Source organism: Ascidia mentula, chromosome 2, assembly GCF_947561715.1.
Source record: "Ascidia mentula chromosome 2, kaAscMent1.1, whole genome shotgun sequence".
Classification (NCBI taxonomy): Eukaryota; Metazoa; Chordata; class Ascidiacea; order Phlebobranchia; family Ascidiidae; genus Ascidia; species Ascidia mentula.
Window position 1 is genome coordinate 1,440,383 of NC_138567.1, and position 18,644 is coordinate 1,459,026.

Below are 18,644 nucleotides of genomic sequence, written 5' to 3' on the forward strand. Positions count from 1 at the left end.
TTTTTGCAACTTTTATGTTTTGTATTCATGCTTTCTTCAATTTTGCAAATAGTTTGTTTCGCAAAGTTCTAAACACTAATTTGGATGAACTTTTTCAACTGCAGTAATGCAAAACCTTTGTACGAAAACGTAGCTAATTTATTTGCAAAACATAAATAAGCACAAGATCAGAATAAAACAACCATAAGGCGAAGAAACTGCTACTTCCAAATGCTACTAAGTACTTAAATGCAGGGTGGGAATTACAGTCAATAAATGATTCAGGTTTTTTTAACCATAAAAAAATATTTCAAAAGAGTAAATAATGCACAAGTTTTAAATGCCCTTTTATCTGCTTAAAACTTATATTAGGTATGTCTGAACGAAGACATACCATAGAAATTCTGTTAGACATGCATGGATATTTTCCGTTTTAGTCAAAGGGCATTTAATTAAAAATTAGCATGGATAAAAAAAAAACATTTTGTTTACATAAAAGTTGGTTGGAGCTTATCACCAATGACGTAATATTCTATTTGCTTTCCAATAAAAATTACTAGGTTCAGATTGTGTACAACATTACAGTAGCACCTTCACCATCGCATTTATATTCTACGCTTCTACACTGGGGTTTCAGAGAGCCAAATAAACAACAACAAGTAACAACCAGTGAAGAGTGGTGGTTGTCTTGGTAACGACGCTGCTGAAGTGAAGAACAACAGAAGTAACAAAATTATACAACTATTTTAATCAATTTTTCTAGTTGTAGAAATTCAATTGATCATCAATGACTCAATGCAAAATAAAACCATCTTATAATTCATTATGTTACATAGTATGTTATAACTTTTTATGCAGAACATGAAATTGCATGTGAGTTATGGTGCTAAGACAGAAGTCTGCCACGGCAAAAGCAAAACAACATGATTACAGCAAATGCACTATTTGTACCACAAGTAAATCCGCGAATAGTTTTATGTTGGGAGTTACGATAACTTGAAAATTTCACCAAAAACCGCAAAAGTTTAAATACAAAAGCAACAAAATTTTGCAACTGAGCACAAAATATTAAATGTTGTTACAAACGTAAATAAGATTTCATGTAAAAATTGCCATGAAGCAGTTGTTTTTAAATTTTGCAAACATTCACAGAGGGAAATCAGACTTATTGATTTCCAGGATGTTTGAACATTTAGTTTGAGTAAAGCGTTGTCAACAACTGAATCTGGAACTTTGACATAATTTCCAAAAACATGTTTTCATCGTTCATAACAAGATTTTGAAATATTGTTGTAAGTTTCATGTGCAAATCATAAAACAAGTGATAAATCTTAACAAAACATTTCATTAAATTTAAACTTTAAATGTTGATTGAGATCAAATGCAAGTGAAGGAATTTGGATTTTGCACCAGAATGAGGGTTAAAAATCAATTGCTGAAGCAAATTCCAACCCAGCAATACAAGGAGTTTCCTGCATTCAATCCACAAGAGTTTGAACCAGAAGCAATAATAATGTGTTTTGCAAGTTTGGGAAAAACTTCATTCAATGCTTAGAAGATTTGAAGCAGGAGTATTCTGTGAATTGTCCGCAATGTTGCATCAGTTAAACAAGGGAAGGTTGTAAAAACTGAAACCCCTTTTCCCTTTCACCGCGTAGTAAACTGCGATCACGTGGTAAACTGCAAAACACAACAACAATTTGAAGGCCTTTCAATGACACTTAATTCATTATGTGGCTTCTAGAATTATTATGGTTTCTACCAACTGACTTTTCAGCACAAAAAATGTAGATTTTACAACAACATTTTACCCAGTATTATTAAAATCTACAAGATATCAGTTCCTTGGAAATTAAAAACTACATTCCTTAAAATAAGCAAAGAATTTAAGCTCTATCTATTGTAAGTATTAGTAACTTAATAGTTTGTAGCAAAATTACAAGTGATTTGATTAAGCATTACATAATCTAATTTTGAATTTCTTCTGTCACAAATAAATTCTCTTTGTGTAAAGAAAATAGCATTGGAATATACTGAATGTATTGGTTAAGATCCTAGATAATTTGCAAGTCTCATAAAGCAACTCAAAAATAGGAGTTGCTTTACGAAGTAATGGTTAAAATCTGTTCTATCAACGACAAATGTTTTGACAGAAAACAGATCTGTGTTGGTGGTGGTTTGGATGCCAAACGAGTAACAACATACAAGGAGTGATTTCCCACGTACATCCTCCTATGTTCATTGTGTGGCAGGATGTATTAAAATATTGTGCCTTGTACAAAGTGGAAAAAAAAGTAAATATTGCAGGCTGTTCTTTTTGCATTGTAGACATAACGTAACTAAATTTACTAGAATGATGACATAGCGCAGGGGGCATGTTTAGGATTTCGTGACTCATGCAGGCACATGGTAAGGTCAGCATGAACGCAACAAAATGGCATGCACTGCATACAAACTAAGCCTATAACAAAGGAAGCACGCTGTCGCCAATCAGGAAACTCATCATTCTTTGTGGCAGACTTGCTGCACTGCAAGCATTAGTGTCATGCCTCAAGCATACAGTGTGTAAAGTGATCTGGTTAAGGTTGATTGCAAATTTAAGAGGAAACATGTTTGGTGATTGAAACTTGCTAAAGTTTAAACACATTATCACATAGTTTAGGCTTTTAGAGAGATATAAGGTTGGTATTCTGGTCAGCATGTCAATAAACAGGATGCTTTTGTATTAGCATACAGGATTTAATTACACTAGTAAAGCATATGATATATACAAGTGATAATCAGCCTTAAAGCATAAACACCAGGCAATTCAATACTGGTGTTTTAAGTTCAGAAAGTGATTTTTGTGTCCAACAATCGAAAAATGTTTTTTCTTTCTTCCCATAGAATAAGGCAGGAGCATTTGGAATTGAGTTAGGTGGAGAGTAATGAATGAAAGCAACCACAATGTCTTTAATGGACCCACTTCTGAAAAGTGTGAAGTATCTCATACAGGAATTCCTTTCTGTGGGTGAAGTTGTGACCGATGACAATGTCTACTTGGACAAGTTTTGCAATACCGTGGAGCAATGCTTTGTAAAGGGAATAAAACTAGGTGAAGAGAGCATTATTTTTTATGCTATTCTTTTCAAAACTAGGTCATGGAATAACTATTGTTTGTATCTTTTCATGTGATAAACCATTATGGCAGCATCATAACTTTTCAAACTAAACCAATTTGCTGAATGCTTGCACTTAACATCTAAAACAACAAAAACTAATTTAAACTAAATTATGTTTTAACCGCACCATACAAATTTAAAAACTTGTCCAGTTTGACAACTAAATGTTTACCGTTATTTTAAAAATGTTTTGTTTTATTGACGAAAATCCTTTTTTTATAAAAAATTTATGACAAACAATGAAAACAAGTTGTTGCTTTTTTCCAACTTAACAAACTGCATTGGCTAATAACAAGCTTCAGCTACATCTCTATAATGCTGACCAGTTTAAATTTGTTTCACAGGAAAATGGGATGTCAACATGGACAATGTGGCATCAAAAAGAAGACACAGATTTTGGAAAATACTTGCATCATATGAGACTGATGGACCAATTCCTTTCACTATCTCAGCAGCAATAGCTGCAACATTACAGAATAAAAGGTAGCACTTATTCACAAAAGACAAAGATTGTTGCTCGAGGAGAAGTATTTTGTCAAGAAATTTACATGAAGTTTTTTTGTGATTATAACATAGACAAACTGAAAGGCAGAATCCACAACAGTTACACTTTCCTAACAACTTCCCATTTCCTATAAAAACATTCATTACCAGCTGGGACAGCACAGCTAATTTCAAAAATAAAAGTTGTTTATGAAAAATGTGTATTAGGACATGTTCAATTGTACTTCCACAGAATAAAGACAAACGATGGAAGATTTCGTTACATCATCAGACACTGCTTGGAACACAAGAGCCTTCACGTACTTGTGGAGTTTATGAAAAGTAGAAGACACCAGCTTAAGTTTTGGTATTACCAAGACCAAGGCAGTGGAACAAAAGCAATGAAAACTATGGCACAGTTTGGTGGTGGAAGCTCTATTCTAATTCATGAGGAACTATCAGAACAATTCAGGTGAATAAATATATCTCAGTATGTTGACATGTGTTTACAAATGTACTGTTTGGTTTGCGTTCTCTAATAAAACTCACACAAGATTTCAATTATGCAAACATACCTGTTTTTGCATGGGCTGTGCCCATACAATGAAACACTGACTATAAAAACTAAATTAAATTTTTTTTTTATGGGTGTTATGCAAAACAAAAAACTGAGTTCTTACTTTCTTATGATCAAGGTCTCTTCTCCTCACGTGCTCCACTTCGCTTCAGTTTGAACTAAAACTGGATAATTCCTTCTTCCTGGATGAAACCTGGCTTATGCCTGCTACAAACACTGTTGAGTTTGTGCCTACCTGTGAGCTGGGCATCGAACTCATCTATATTCATGGTAAGCTTTTAGCTAATTTAGAGCTTGACACTTGATCTTTCCTCCTTATTTTTAATGTTACAATGCTAAAAGCTGTTACAGCAAGTTACTTGTATGTTAAAAGAACACATAATACCTAAATACTCACTATCTGTAACTGTTTTGTCCAATCGACAAATCCATCGCTAATATTTTTATGTTTTTTTTTCCTTGTTTAATTTTCTGATATGATGCAATATTTTTTTGCAGGTTATGGTATTGTGACAAAGCTTAAAGCAGGAAGTGTGGCTGCAGATGCAAATAACCTTGGAGTCGGTGACCTTCTGGTGGAGATGAACGGACAAATTCTGTTTCCTGCAACATTTGGTGGCGAGAATGACGCCCGCTCAGTATGGAGATACTGCAGGAAACACAGCATACCATGCAAACTGACTGTTATTAAGCCTCGTTCTCCAACTACAGGGGGCATCTATGCACCTCTACGCTCAATATTATCAGAATATCACTCTTGGATGGAGATATACTACAAGGATCAACAGAAGCGGATTGAAGACAAACAAATTAAGGATGAAGTAAGGCAGGTCGAACTGCTATCACCGAGTAAAAATAAGGACAAGGCCCCTGTTTTGGATCCTCATGCCGCCGAAGACGGAGTGGGAGGAATGTACCAAGTGCATTACATCGGTGAAGTGTTGACAGGTGAAGACGGAGGAGTGATGCAGATTGAAAAGGTCATCCGACAGATGTCATACAAACACAACCAGAAGCTACCGCTGAAGGTCATCATGTCCTTGACTCAGATTGCTGTGGAGACTTCCCTTGTGCACGACAGAGATGCCAACACTCCTCTGTTTTCTCACAAATATGCTGACATATCTAGCTGCGGAAAGATCCTTTCTAATGAAACCAGGTTCTGCTACATTGCTGGTGACACTTTCTGCACTATAAGCAAACAGTTTAAGGGGTATGTCTTTGAGGCAGAGTCCCTTGCACAAGCCAGAACAATTCTTAACTCCATATACCAGGGTTTCAAGCGCACAACCTGGTTTATGTGATGCCTATGTATGTTGGACAAAGTCACACTTCGGTTGCAACAAGTGTTGACAAACATTGTGGCAGACTTGGAAAGGGGGGAAGGCTAATTCTGATGTTTTTGCAGCAAGATGGATAAAACTGCACAATGTACAGTTGTGGGATACGGTGACAAAACTGAGTTTGTTAAATAGACTGGGTTACTTTTTCCATAAACCAGAGAAATAGGAAGAAGACTAACAACAAACAAAGGATCTGTCATATCTGGCAAAACTACTTAATTTGGCATATTTTTAGTTGCCATTATGTTGTTGCTGCGGTACTTTTTTATGTTCACTTGTAGTGTTTATACTTCTGCATCAAGTGTGTTGCATGAATTATGTTGTGGATTTTTTAGGTGAACTACTTCATCTTAGTTGAGTGCAATGTGTGTGTAAACTTATTCAAGCAAAGCAAACATTAAAAATCAGCTACAATAAATGTTTAGAGTCATAATTTTTGACTGTCAACCAAAAAAGGGGAGCATGCTTTGTGCATAGCGGAATAAATTTAAAAATGTACTTTTCGTGATTTTAGTTACACAAACAAACAAAATTAATGTTAAGCAGAGGGTACATAGCAATGTGCTTATGTACAGGAACAGGTATTGCTCGTTTAAATGTTTGAAAAGATAAAAATGTTTACTTACCACCAGGAATGAAACAAATGATTCCAATAACAAATAACATGAAGATCCCACTCACTAAAAAGTAAACATGGAAACAATTTAACAAGTCAAGGTAGTTTGGACTATTCTTTCCACTTTAATCCTGTGATATTTTAAACACAGCACTTTAACACACTATTACTTGGTTGAAATGTATGTTTTGCAATTTTGTAGTTTAAATACAGTTGATTTTTGTAACACCACTTACATTTTACTTGAAGAGCTTCTAAAATGACTCCAACAATGCATAAACCTACAGCAATTATAAAAAGACATGTGTAATAATATTGTGAATGAAAGATTATAATCACAACCTCACTAGCAACTAAACAATATATTGTTAATAGCATATATTGTTACAACAATATTTTAAGCAAACAAAAACTTATGTGTGTATGTAAATACAATATATACAATGTAAACAATATGTAGAGTTTGGTGGCAAATAGTATGCGAGTAGACAAAAAAACAAGCATTTCTTAGAAAGCATTGAAAATTATGTCCAGAATACAGTGCAACTTGTTCGTGGGAGTGGTGTTTCACTGAATAACATCATAATTCTCAAAACAGCTGAATGATTTATGAACAACAAGCCACGTACACAGGACCCAAATTATGAGAAAATAATTATTAGAATGCAAAGGCAAACAATGAATTAAAATAAAGTGTTTTACCAAACTAATATACTTTAATTAATGTTTTAAGTTTCAAACAAACATGTATGTTTACTTACAAAGTCCAATAAAAAACAAAACAAATGAAGCAACAACAACTTTCCAGTGTTCACGAACTTTCGGATGCTTGTACCACCTACAAACAAATAATAATGCCATAGTTTGTACAACTTACGAAATGTTTACAGTGTCTAAACAATTTCTATGTTGAAAACAAATAAATAGGGTTTCAGGACAGTTAATGTGAAACTTTTTGGAGCAACAATGGGTATATGACAGTCTTAAAAGTAATGCTGTTGTTGTACTAAACAAGGTATTGGCTAGCAAATACACGTACTTTACTACTGCGGCTCCACTGGAAGCAGTGCTGCTATTTAATGACCACACGCTTGTGTTGTCTCTTGGTGCAAATCTAATAAAGCAATAAAAGTCAAAAACATACATAAGTTAAAAGAATTATTATAGAATTACTAATATGACTGTGCTTGGTTGGTGCATAGCATATTTGAAAAATAGTTTGTATTGCAGTTTTATCTGCAAAAAAACAGGTTGGTTTAACGAGCCAATAGACAATAATTTACTACAGCTGTGCTTTGAGGCAGCATTTGGAAAACATGTTGACACATTTAATTTAACAAGTAAAGTGCAATAAATTGAGCTTATTAAAGTACGTGACTTGTAAAGGGTTGACTTTACATTGTGGCAATTTCCTCATTTTCCGAGTGCTACATGGTAGAGTTCATATTTTATGTTTGTATTTAGTGATAATTGTTTGTAACAAGGGTGTTTACAGGAACTGATGCAACTATTGGATTGTGTTACAAACACGGCACATGTAACAAAACAGAACTGATAATGCGACATAAATGTCACTACATGTGGGACTAAGAATTCAAAGTTAACATTGGATTTCATGCATTTTCCACACATAACATTGTATTAATTTAAATGTTCTGCTACTACTACAATTCCAGCACAATGTTTGGTGTTATGCGTAACACAAACCAAAGATTTCATTCCAATCAAAAGTTACCAAACAATTGGTTTTCCTGGATTCAACAAAGCACTTACATTTATTAAAAACAAGTTCTTCCTAAATACATAGTTAGCAGAGGAATCCCACACACAAACCATGCCATTCATTTCAATGTGACTCATAAAGGTTGGAACAATTATTATGAGTGGTATATCCAGGTGTGTGTGGGAGTTTTCCTGTAACATATTATGTAGCTTGCAACCTCAATATAGCATACCGTGTGTGTATTGGCGTGCTTAAAAACTTGGGATCCTGTGGTGGAGGAACATTTACTTTACCATCATTATCTCCATTAGAAGTTACATCACAATTGCTCACAGAAAGATCTGGTGTGGCGCGTGCAGATCTTAAACCATTTTGTGTCTCTGTGTTGCTGTTGGCAACCCCGGCCATACTTTCCATTAAAATGTTTTCATTTTGTTCAATCAACTACATATAGGTGCTAAAAGGGAGGTTTCTATTTATTGCAACAACCATGGATTGGTTTATCTCATATCTATGGTAGACACAAGTTCTTCATTTTTACTTCACAGTAACATAAACAAAACAGTCTACAAAATTTGTAACGCTTAAAACTGCTTCTAGCACAGAAATAAAGCTGCTATGACACTTTTCCTTGCTCTGATTCAAACATAACATTATTGGTATATAATGTTTCTATAGATAAATACAACTTTGAAATGGATTAGTTCTAGCTATAAACCTAGATAATAACCTGTGAAACACAACCTTGGTTTGAAAGAAATACAAAATTGCCACAGGTTTAAAAATCTAGTGATCAGTTGCACTCTCAAAGCACTCCAAGCTATTCTGTTTCACTCAAGTGCTCTTAACTTGCCGTTGTCAAAATTAACACAGCTCACTCTGCACTGTACAAAAACATAGACTCACAGTTGAACAGAACCTTTCAGAGCTCAGAAAGTGTATATATCCCTTGCATGTAGATTTTAAACTGATAGGAAAATTAAGTACTTCACAGCCACCTGCATAGATAAAGTTACTTGAGAAGTGTCTTTATATGCATCAACCCAAGGTCTGGTATGAAATGGCAACCACTAGGCTTTAAATATTAATGAACTGCTTACTTACTCAGAGTGCTATAAGCTGAACTGGAGCCAAAAAAGCTGTAGGTCTGATTAAAATTGCACGCACCTCAAACATGCATGAGTAACGACAACACTTCCCTGTTCGAGGAAAATGCTTGTGACATCACAAGACAGCTTTCTGCATCAACCCGCAGACCTATTAGTCATTTCAGTAATTAGGCATGTGGTGCATGTCTTGAAGAAGTTGTGGCAAACTTTACTTGTGTAAGTTGTACTCCCTAATGGACAGGGCCAAGCAAGTAGGTTAAGAGGATAGTCTGGGAAGTGCATGTGACAGCTCTGATGTAAACAAACAGATACACTGACCAACTGGTGACAGACAATTAGCACAGGAAATTATCTTGTGAGAATATCAGAGAAAAATAAATTAAACATGTGTACAAATTTTTGGGGATCAAAAAACCTAAACAATTCAAACAGCATTTTTTTATGAGAAAATGTTCAGATATTTAAATAAACAAAAATGAGGCATGTTGCCCACAGAGTTTTTGTGATACAGCAAATATATTTATAGATCTTCAGAAATGTGCCTGTTTTACACCAACTGTCTTTCACAGAATATAGAGTAAGCATCAGCATAAATACTAACTGAGTAAATATAATTCATACTTGCCTTAATATTTAAATGTTTTTAAGCATTTAAAAATGCATCTAAACAAATGTCAAGTTTTGGCACGGCATTAATAAAAATTAAAGTCAAAAGCATTTAACACTAAGAAACTTACTGTAATCTTACAGAATTAATGTTCGTTTCATCAACTGGCTCCTCTTTAAAATTCTGCAAAATTTTAATCAATTTTACAATTATGTTAAACTGTAACCAAAATAATGCAATTTACCTGATATTTTCCAACCGTGCTGTCAGTTTTTTGATGTCCTGAATCCCCTGTTGCCCTCTCATCATCTTTCTTTCCAAGTCTTTTTAGACTTTCCTTTAAAGGAGTTGACTCAGCATTGTTGGACGGTGTTATAGGAACAGTATCTAAAAAACAGATTATATCTATTTAAAGACAAGCACACAAAGATGACAAAACACATTACTTTATACATGTTTTTATGTATTTACACTCTTATAAATGCAAATATGTCAAAAACGGTACCAACCATGTAAATTAAAGTCATCGTCCATGGTAGGGCAGTGATACAGTATATTTATACAGTAAAAAACATCTTAAAAAAGCTTTCATACAATATAAACAAACAAAAGAATGACATTTTCTGACAAACCATCAGGCACAACAAATATTTCAATATTTTTTTTGAAAATTTTTGCACTGTATGACAAGGAAAAATATATTAGAAGGTAATTGGTAATGAACAATCGCAGAAGAACCTATTTCAAAGTTTTTTTTATGGCGTTATTAACGCAAAATGGTCCGCCATTACTCCCCGAAATGTTTGTGAACCATTACGTCATGCCATTAACATCCAACGACTTTAACACAAACCACTAGGGGCTGCATAGGAAAATTGTCAACACGTTTGACTGCAAAGGAAAACTGAAACAGATTTTGTTGTTGTGGAATATAAATTTTCAAATCTTTTGTAACGTCCATCATGCGTTGTATTTCCCAAGCATTTACATAACCGTCTCTTTATCAAACTTTTGTTTGAGATTTCAATTTGCAAATTTATTCAATATCCTGTAATAACAAAAACAAGGCTTGAGTGTTTTCTGTTAGAAAATTATCAACAGAATTCTCGTCATTTCTCCATGACGTACCGTACTTGACCTTGGGAACTTCCCCAACTTGATACACAACCTTGTAAACAAACGTCTGAAACGAACTGCGCCTGTGACATTTTGCCTAGGGTGGAATTGGCAAGTGGTTTGCCCAGTCATGTTCGTTGTGATGTCATTAAAGGTTATGGCGTAACTTTGTAAAGGTCTGGGCTGATGAAACTATTTTTTCTTTTTTCTGATGAAAACTAGTGTAGCGTGTAATTTGAGTTTGCGGTGTGCAAAAACAAATTTTCGAACATTTTTGTTTCATTTTTTTAAATATGAATTATAAACGTAAGTAACATGAAAGATCAAGGTTGTTTGAGTCAGTTTGCAAAAAAAAACTTGTTGATAACAAAATATCTTGTGTGGCAAATAAATTTGACTAACAGAAGCATTATTTTTTAGTTCCCTGACCTGTTTTTAGTATTGTGTTCTGATTTAATCATTTATAATAAGGCCAAATAATTTTTGACGGTTTTTATTTGTGGAGTGATGACTGCTGGTGATAATTTAAACGATGTAAGCTTGGATGAAACTTGTGGATTCGAGTGCGGGTGCACGAAAGGCACTCGGAAAAGGTAAAAATATCACAAGATTGTGTTCCTCAATTCTTAGTAATTACAATGCAGTGCTTCCGTTTGAATTAATCATATACAAAAAAAGATTTAATGTATTCCTGCAGTAGAGAATATTTTGTGTAGTGGTGCTATGTTTCTTTAAAGTTGTGTTGGCTATGCTTGGTGACATGTAATCTATTCACCATGTTTCATTTGCGCTTATGTGCTGATGAAATACTAATCCTGCACAAAACTGTTTTATTTAGGTTTCCAACCAGAATATTCCAGTGTTGTGCTACACCAGTTGGAGCACTGGTTGTAATCAGTATTGGAGGTTTTCTTCAAGGTATTATTGTGAATGGATTTGTGAATGCTTGTATTACCACTCTTGAGACAAGGTAAGAAAATAGCAACTCATTTTGATGAGAATATATCTTGGTCCATATGAAATGTTTACCAATCTTATATGTTCAATGTCCTTTAATGCTGACCTTGCTGAACTCTACACAGTTAGCCTAACAAATGTTTGATTGTTAAAATTTATTTGTAATGCACAACTTGTGCGATGGTTCTTTTCAACTGTAATGAATTTCACCAAATTATGAACATCATTGGTATCTTTAAATGTAATTTAAACCAACACAACCCACTAAATTATTATCTATGATAACATGTTATTTATAATATATATTCATGATTCAACACATGACCCACTTGCAGGTTTCAGCTTGGCAGTGCTGAGGCTGGACTAATAGCAAGTTGCTATGACATCCTGCAATGCATTTTCCTGCTCTTTGTAACCTATGTTGGAGGAAGGGGACACAAACCACAATGGCTGGGTTGGGGTTATATTGTTATGGGTATTGGGACTATTGTGTTCTCCCTTCCCAAGTTCATGGCACCTCCTTATCAACTTGCAAGTGTGTTGGAAGGGACGTGTACCAACCAAACCGTCACTCCAAGTTGTGCAGACAACACATTGAGAAGTTATAGGTAAGTGAAATGGTGGGATCTCCTTTCGATGATATTTTTATGAGATAATAATTCTAATCTATAAACCTATGTTTTAGTTCAGGTCAAATTGTAGACAATTTGATTATTTTACTTAGGTTGGCAAAATATTTAATTGTCATATCTGTCTTATGTTGTAATAAAAATGTACATACTACATGCCAAAATGTTTAATTTCTTAAAACAACCACAATGATGGGAACAATGTTATTGTGTGCAGATATGCTTTCTATGTTGCCATGTTATTAATTGGATTGGGAGCAACACCAATTTACACTCTTGGAGTTACTTATCTCGATGAAAATGTTAAGCAAGTCCAATCATCTCTGTATCATGGTAGGGACAAAAGCATGTCTTTGTTTGGTTATGCCCATCAAGTTTGGTACACACTTGAGTGATGTTATGTATCAATAAGCAATTTAATATGTCAGTTTGATTTTATATCTCACAAAATGTGTTATTTTGTTATCATGATTGTAATTTTTCTGATATTATATTATACATAAATATATAAGAAAAAAAACACGATTACAAGAACAATGACTCGTAGTTTTTTCTTTCAAAACATGTCAGAAAAACCATATAACAACCCCATTGCCTGTATGAAAGTTTGGTCATTTATTTTTTATTTTTTTGGTACTTTAATGTCAACATCTTATCCCGGTAAGAAAATAATTGTAAAAATTTTTTTTTTATGTTCTAGGAATATATTATGCCATCTCCTTAGTTGGACCAGGAATTGGTTTCTTGCTCGCTGGAACTTTTCTTGGTTTTTACACCGATTTGGGAGTTGAGTAAGTATTTTATTCTTAACGTGTAAATATCTTTATGTGGTGTAATTTTATACGTACCAATATTGTGTAGTAATTGGTTTTATGAATTTAGTTAACTGGAAAGTAATCGTTCACGGTTAGTGCCTGGTGCCTCATTAAATTTCCCTGTAAAGTTAATAATGTGTTTGTGCCTTGTGACATGTACTTTTGGGTAAAGCTCATCCTGTTATTTTCACATTCTCTTGCAACACTTTAGTCATCCTCAATTTTGATAATTGTGATTAATTGATTTCTTTATTTCACTTAATTTCATTTTACTCAAGCAACAATAGTTGTGTATCCAGAGCTGGTAATTTTGTCGTAAAGGATTTGCATATGTTTCTCTAAAATAAACCTTACTGTATTTATTTTCAAGCTTGCTTATTAAAAACAGGAAGGAAGTGGTAAAAAATAGATCATTGACTTTATTTAAAAAACTTTAGGTTTCGTTTTTCATTGCCAAAGGAAGGGTGTCTTAACTATTTGGTTTGGCTCTGTTTGTATGCGTTTTTTTTTAATGTCTTTAAATCTCTGGCCTGTACTGTAAAAACTTTGACATGTTTTATTTATTTAAAGACTTTTTATTTTATTTATTAAATTTTGACAAGATTAAAAAATGGGTTAGTCTCATTATCCTCAAAATTATGAGTCTTTAGTAATGTTCTTAAAATCCCAGCATGTAATTTATTATAGCCCAGGAATTCCTGAAGACAGTCCTCAATTCATTGGTGCCTGGTGGTTAGGATTTCTCATATTTGGGATCGTTTTCGTGGTTGTCGGAATCCCAATGCTGATGTTTCCTATTCAACTTCCCGGAACCGATGAGGTTCGCAAAGACAGGGAAAAGGAAATGTACAATGACAGAATTGCAAATGAACTTCACGAGAATCAGGATATCGGAAAAGGGTAAACACTAACTGAATTTGTTTTTGTAGCTTTTTCAAAAAAAAGTATAACTAGTTGAGAAAAAAAATATGAAAAGTTTTTTTTCTGATTACCGATATGTGTTTTTCTTTTTGCAACGCCTGTACCTTACATAGGGCCGGTCCTATAACCAAGAATGGTTCCATCGGTCCTTCGTCATGTCTACATTCAAAATGATTACTGACAGTTAGTACTGATTATTCGCCGCAGTTTCTGAAAATAAAATGAATTGAATTAAAAAAAAAAAAATTGAATTTCCAACCTAGGAATTTACCAACACATAAAAGGTTTGGATTTGGCTGAATAATTTTTGCTATAGCAACATAATTTTATTCCAAGTTCGTTATTTGTGCGTTAAATTTGTCGGTTTGAGATCCCATTTTTTAGTATAAATCCCAATTACAATGTACAATTCTAAGTATCGTTGCTTAAATTTGCTCAACATACGATAAACGTCAATATTAAGAATTCAAATTCAATGTTAAGATTTTGTGTTGATATTTGGATTCGGTCAAATACTGAAAAAATGAATATTGGGATTTGGTGGAAAACATACAAATCCAAACCTTATGTATGTACAGTTTTATTAAATTGTTTAAATAAATCATTTCCAGCAATGTGCCATTTGGTAACTTGTGTGGTTTTGTCAGGTTATGAGTCATGCTTACCAGTGCATTTTACAAAGCTTTACTGTGATACTTTTGCAATGCAGCCATCATAATTTGTACCTCGGCTTTAAAACTGACGAAAGACTAATTTGTCACATCTATTTAGGTTCAGGGATTTTCCAAAATGTCTTGCGTCAGTTCTTCGAAATCCATCTTTCATCTTTATTTCCCTCGCTGCAGCCACAGAAAATTGTTTGCTTACAGGGCTTTCCACGTTTGGGGCAAAGGTGGTTGAATCTTTGTTTAAACTCACTGCGTCCAATGCAGCATTCTCAGTTGGTAAATATATGTTGTTTTAGTAATTCTATTCCGTTCTTGTTGTTTCGTTAAGTGTTACTTTTAAGGTGTTCGGTTTGATAGTTTGCATTCAAACAATAATTCTTCAAATTGTGTAAGTTGTGTACAGATGGCCATTGTTTCGACCTATATGGTCTCATCAGTCGGCAAAGTCGTCTGATAGTCACATAACCTCACTTAACTTTTTCCACTAGGTATTGTTGCCATAGTGAGTGGTGCCCTTGGTCAGTTCATTGGTGGTTTTGTGGTGATGAAATGCAAGTTAAGTGTAAGGAAGATGCTGATGTACTGTATTGGAATGGCCGTCATCTCCTTCTTCTGTCTCCTTATTTTCCTTCACTCCTGCCCCAATGGAGGTTTGTTTATTGTGAAACTTATTGTGACCCCAAGCTGTTGTTTGAATCTGTGTTTCACAACCCCTGATCTGCGGCCCAGTGTCAGCCCACATGAATATTTGCCCCCCAACATATATTTTTGTATAAAATGGAATTCTTTTTGTGAACCACCACAATTTTTTTTATTATTGCAGCATTTGCTGGGGCAACAGTACCATATGTGGGTGAAACTGTCGCTGAAGGAATTAATGCTTCTTGCAACAACAACTGTGGATGTGATTTGGAAATATTTGATCCTGTGTGTGGATCTGATGGAGTGTCTTATTACTCTGCTTGCTTGGCAGGATGCACTAATTATGCCAACTCAACAGTAAGAAGTTTTTAGTTTAAGGCACTGGTAGAAATAGAAAATGCACTATTTTTGTTGGAGAAATACATTTTTGAATGTGCTGTTAGTGTGTATCAGATAAATCGTCTTTAATTCATTTCCTCTAGAGCCATGCATTGTAGATGCAACCTATCACTATTTTTACTGACCCAAACATATCACTTTCACAGTTTGGCAACTGCCAGTGTGTTGGGGCATCCATAGCCAACATGACGAACATGACAGCAGTGAGAGGTTACTGTGTTGGTGAAACTTGTCCTAATGGTGGGGAAATCCTCTTCCTTGCATTTATGTTCATGACCCTCCTCTTTACATTTCTTCTTGCAATCCCTGGCCTTCAGGCAACAATAAGAATTGTTCCTTTCTCCCAACGATCGCTTGCTGTCGGAGTCCAGGTTGTTTTTTATGTTAAGTTTGATAAATGTTAAGTATTTCAATATCTTTTGAAGAAACTGGACGCTTACATTTAAAATGCTTATTATTTAATTGTTTTTCATTTCGAAAATTTTTAACATTTTTGAATTGTTTTTTACTATTTACATGGTTGTAAGCCTTTCAAACAAACATCACATTCAAACGTAAATTGTATTTTATATTGTTAGTGGATTCTTGCCCGAGTGCTCGGGTCTATACCTGGACCACTACTCTACGGTTTTGTTCTTGACAAAGCTTGTTTCATCTGGGGAGTGTCATGCGGGGTACAGGGTTCATGCAGTGTCTATGACAATAACCTCATTGCACGAAATCTCCTTATTCTATCACTTGTTGTCAAGGTTGGTTAAAGTGTTTTGTATAAATATTTTGAGCTGCATACAGATGGCCACTGTTTTAAAAATTTACCACAAATTCCCAAATGCATTGTCAACTGTTTGCTTTGTGCAGTTTTGCAGTTTGACCTTCTGGACGATTGCCCTTGTAACTTACAAGCCAAGACCTGAATCTCCAGAAGCCACACAAGACATCGCACTGGACAATGCTAATGTTAAAACCTGCCCCAGTAGTGTTGGAAATAAAGTGGAATCTGATAATGTTGAAGAAAAACCTGATGGAAAAGATGACGGTCATGACAACCCAGCATTTAATTAGTTTGAAAACAGGGATTTTCTAATAATTTATCTAATTCTGATAAATTACCTGGAGACTAAAATTGTGGCATGTAATTGGATTTAAGGATAATTTTTGTGTCCGGCGTATTTTAATATTCCACACAGAAGGAAGTACAATATCATCATCTGTATTTAGACTGAATTCTTTTAACACTCACCGAATATGCACTCCCTAATTGTTCTTGTTGTCATGGGTGTTGTAGCTCATATGCCAGGTTTGTTCATGAATTCATCTGATCAATTACATTATTTTATGCAATTTCAACATGACATACTTCTGCAAATATCAGCGGTTTCATTTTTGTTTGCTTAATACTCCTTGTTGTCATAACTTTTACCTTAACACGCTTGTGTTAGATCAGGGTTGAATGACAGGATCAGTTCGTGTAGATGACTATGTAATGTTTTTATTACTATTTATGCTAACTGTTTAGTTTCAAAATTGTTTATGAAACTCGATTCAATAACCCCCATAACCAAATACACACATTAGCATTGCACTATTGCGTCACAGGGGTCATCTAAAATGTATTTTTTTATCCTCAACTCTTTTCAGGTACATTTTTCTTCATTTTACACTTGTATTATGCACTGAGAAATTCATGACACTTTGCATTTTCAGTGGGACTAAACAATAATGGTATTTATTTTGCTTCGTTTAAACACAATCACGCTGGTTGAACCAAAACTAAATCCAGTAATGCTTCATATTATTATCGAAAAGCAGTATTGACCATTCCTCTATCCATTGTAAAAGCGATTAGGACTTCATATTTATAGCTAGTTATTGTGAAAATATGATGTTTTATTGTGTATGCAGTTTTGTTGCAAGTGCCTCATAATGTCCATATATTGCATTCTAATACTATAGCACATTTACCCCGCGTACAATCAATTTTATGATATGCACCTATTCATGTTGTGTATTGCGTCAATTTTACCTGCTTTTATTTTGCCACAAATTAAAATTTATGCAGTGTTTATGGTGAAATATTTCATCAATATTTTCCATCTAGTTTTTTCTTCTTAATTTCAAACTGACAATATTTCATTTTGTTTTTTGACACCCACAAAATTTTGCCCGTTTTCGCTGCCAATTGCTTCAGCCAAAGTGGGGGTCATACATTTTGTAAGTTTGAAAAAGCAAAATCTGACAAAGAATAATTTTGCTAAACAAAAAATTGTTTTGTGAAAATTGATCTGCTTTGGCCCCTGGCTACACTTTTTCATATGTGGCAACCGATTTTTTTACACCGTTTAGGTTTTTTTCTTTTTGTGGATGGAGGCTTGCATCCAGAAGCGTTTTAAAACATTTGTAAAACGATTTTTCGGCAACTATAACGTTGTAGATAATAGTTTTATAAATACGAAGCAGAATATAAATGAATTTATTATTCTGGACATTCTACTGTATGTTCTTGTATATGTGCCACTGTTCGTATAAGTGAATACGATACTAAGAAACGGCTTCTGATAAATCAAACACATTTTTCGAAAACATTGTATTTGTTTCTCCGCTATCTCCAGTTGAACAATTTAAATTATTAAAAAAATATGTAAATTTCGTTTATATTCAAATTGAATATTTGAATTTTTCTGTTTCTATGAAAAACTATTTCGTCGCCAAACTATACTGTCTTACTATTATTAACCGATATTACACAGGGCGTTTATTTGTATGTTCTATTGATACTAACATGTGTGAATGGGCATTCACTTGTTAATTATGACGACAACAATCGTTTTTCTGACAAATAAACAAAACTATAGCATGTATGCTTGTGCTTTTCTCTACTATAGTTATGTAATATTTGGAA

General features: G+C 34.1%; 3 protein-coding genes across 3 annotated transcripts; 2 read left to right on the forward strand and 1 right to left on the reverse strand.

Moving 5' to 3' along the window:
- Window positions 1-116: 116 nt before the first annotated feature.
- Window positions 117-10,362, reverse strand: LOC145889106 (transmembrane protein 134-like). The gene is made up of 8 exons (XM_082979989.1): window positions 10,108-10,362; window positions 9,843-9,985; window positions 9,729-9,781; window positions 7,199-7,273; window positions 6,921-6,997; window positions 6,396-6,440; window positions 6,170-6,223; window positions 117-1,659 (listed from the first exon to the last, which is right to left on the reverse strand). Exons 1-8 carry the CDS (start codon window positions 10,130-10,132, stop codon window positions 1,580-1,582), a joined length of 552 nt encoding a protein of 183 aa, XP_082836115.1. The 5' UTR covers window positions 10,133-10,362; the 3' UTR covers window positions 117-1,579.
- LOC145889105 (uncharacterized) lies at window positions 1,674-6,158 on the forward strand. Its single transcript, XM_082979988.1, has 5 exons — window positions 1,674-3,073; window positions 3,485-3,623; window positions 3,877-4,095; window positions 4,319-4,470; window positions 4,699-6,158. Exons 1-5 carry the CDS (start codon window positions 2,911-2,913, stop codon window positions 5,502-5,504), a joined length of 1,479 nt encoding a protein of 492 aa, XP_082836114.1. The 5' UTR covers window positions 1,674-2,910; the 3' UTR covers window positions 5,505-6,158.
- Window positions 10,363-11,138: 776 nt separating the features above from the next.
- On the forward strand, window positions 11,139-18,601 carry LOC145890683 (solute carrier organic anion transporter family member 4A1-like). Its single transcript, XM_082981818.1, has 12 exons — window positions 11,139-11,307; window positions 11,553-11,684; window positions 12,007-12,279; window positions 12,518-12,633; window positions 13,001-13,091; window positions 13,803-14,015; window positions 14,808-14,980; window positions 15,193-15,354; window positions 15,528-15,703; window positions 15,892-16,116; window positions 16,324-16,494; window positions 16,604-18,601. Exons 1-12 carry the CDS (start codon window positions 11,222-11,224, stop codon window positions 16,805-16,807), a joined length of 2,022 nt encoding a protein of 673 aa, XP_082837944.1. The 5' UTR covers window positions 11,139-11,221; the 3' UTR covers window positions 16,808-18,601.
- The last annotated feature ends 43 nt before the right edge of the window (window positions 18,602-18,644 follow it).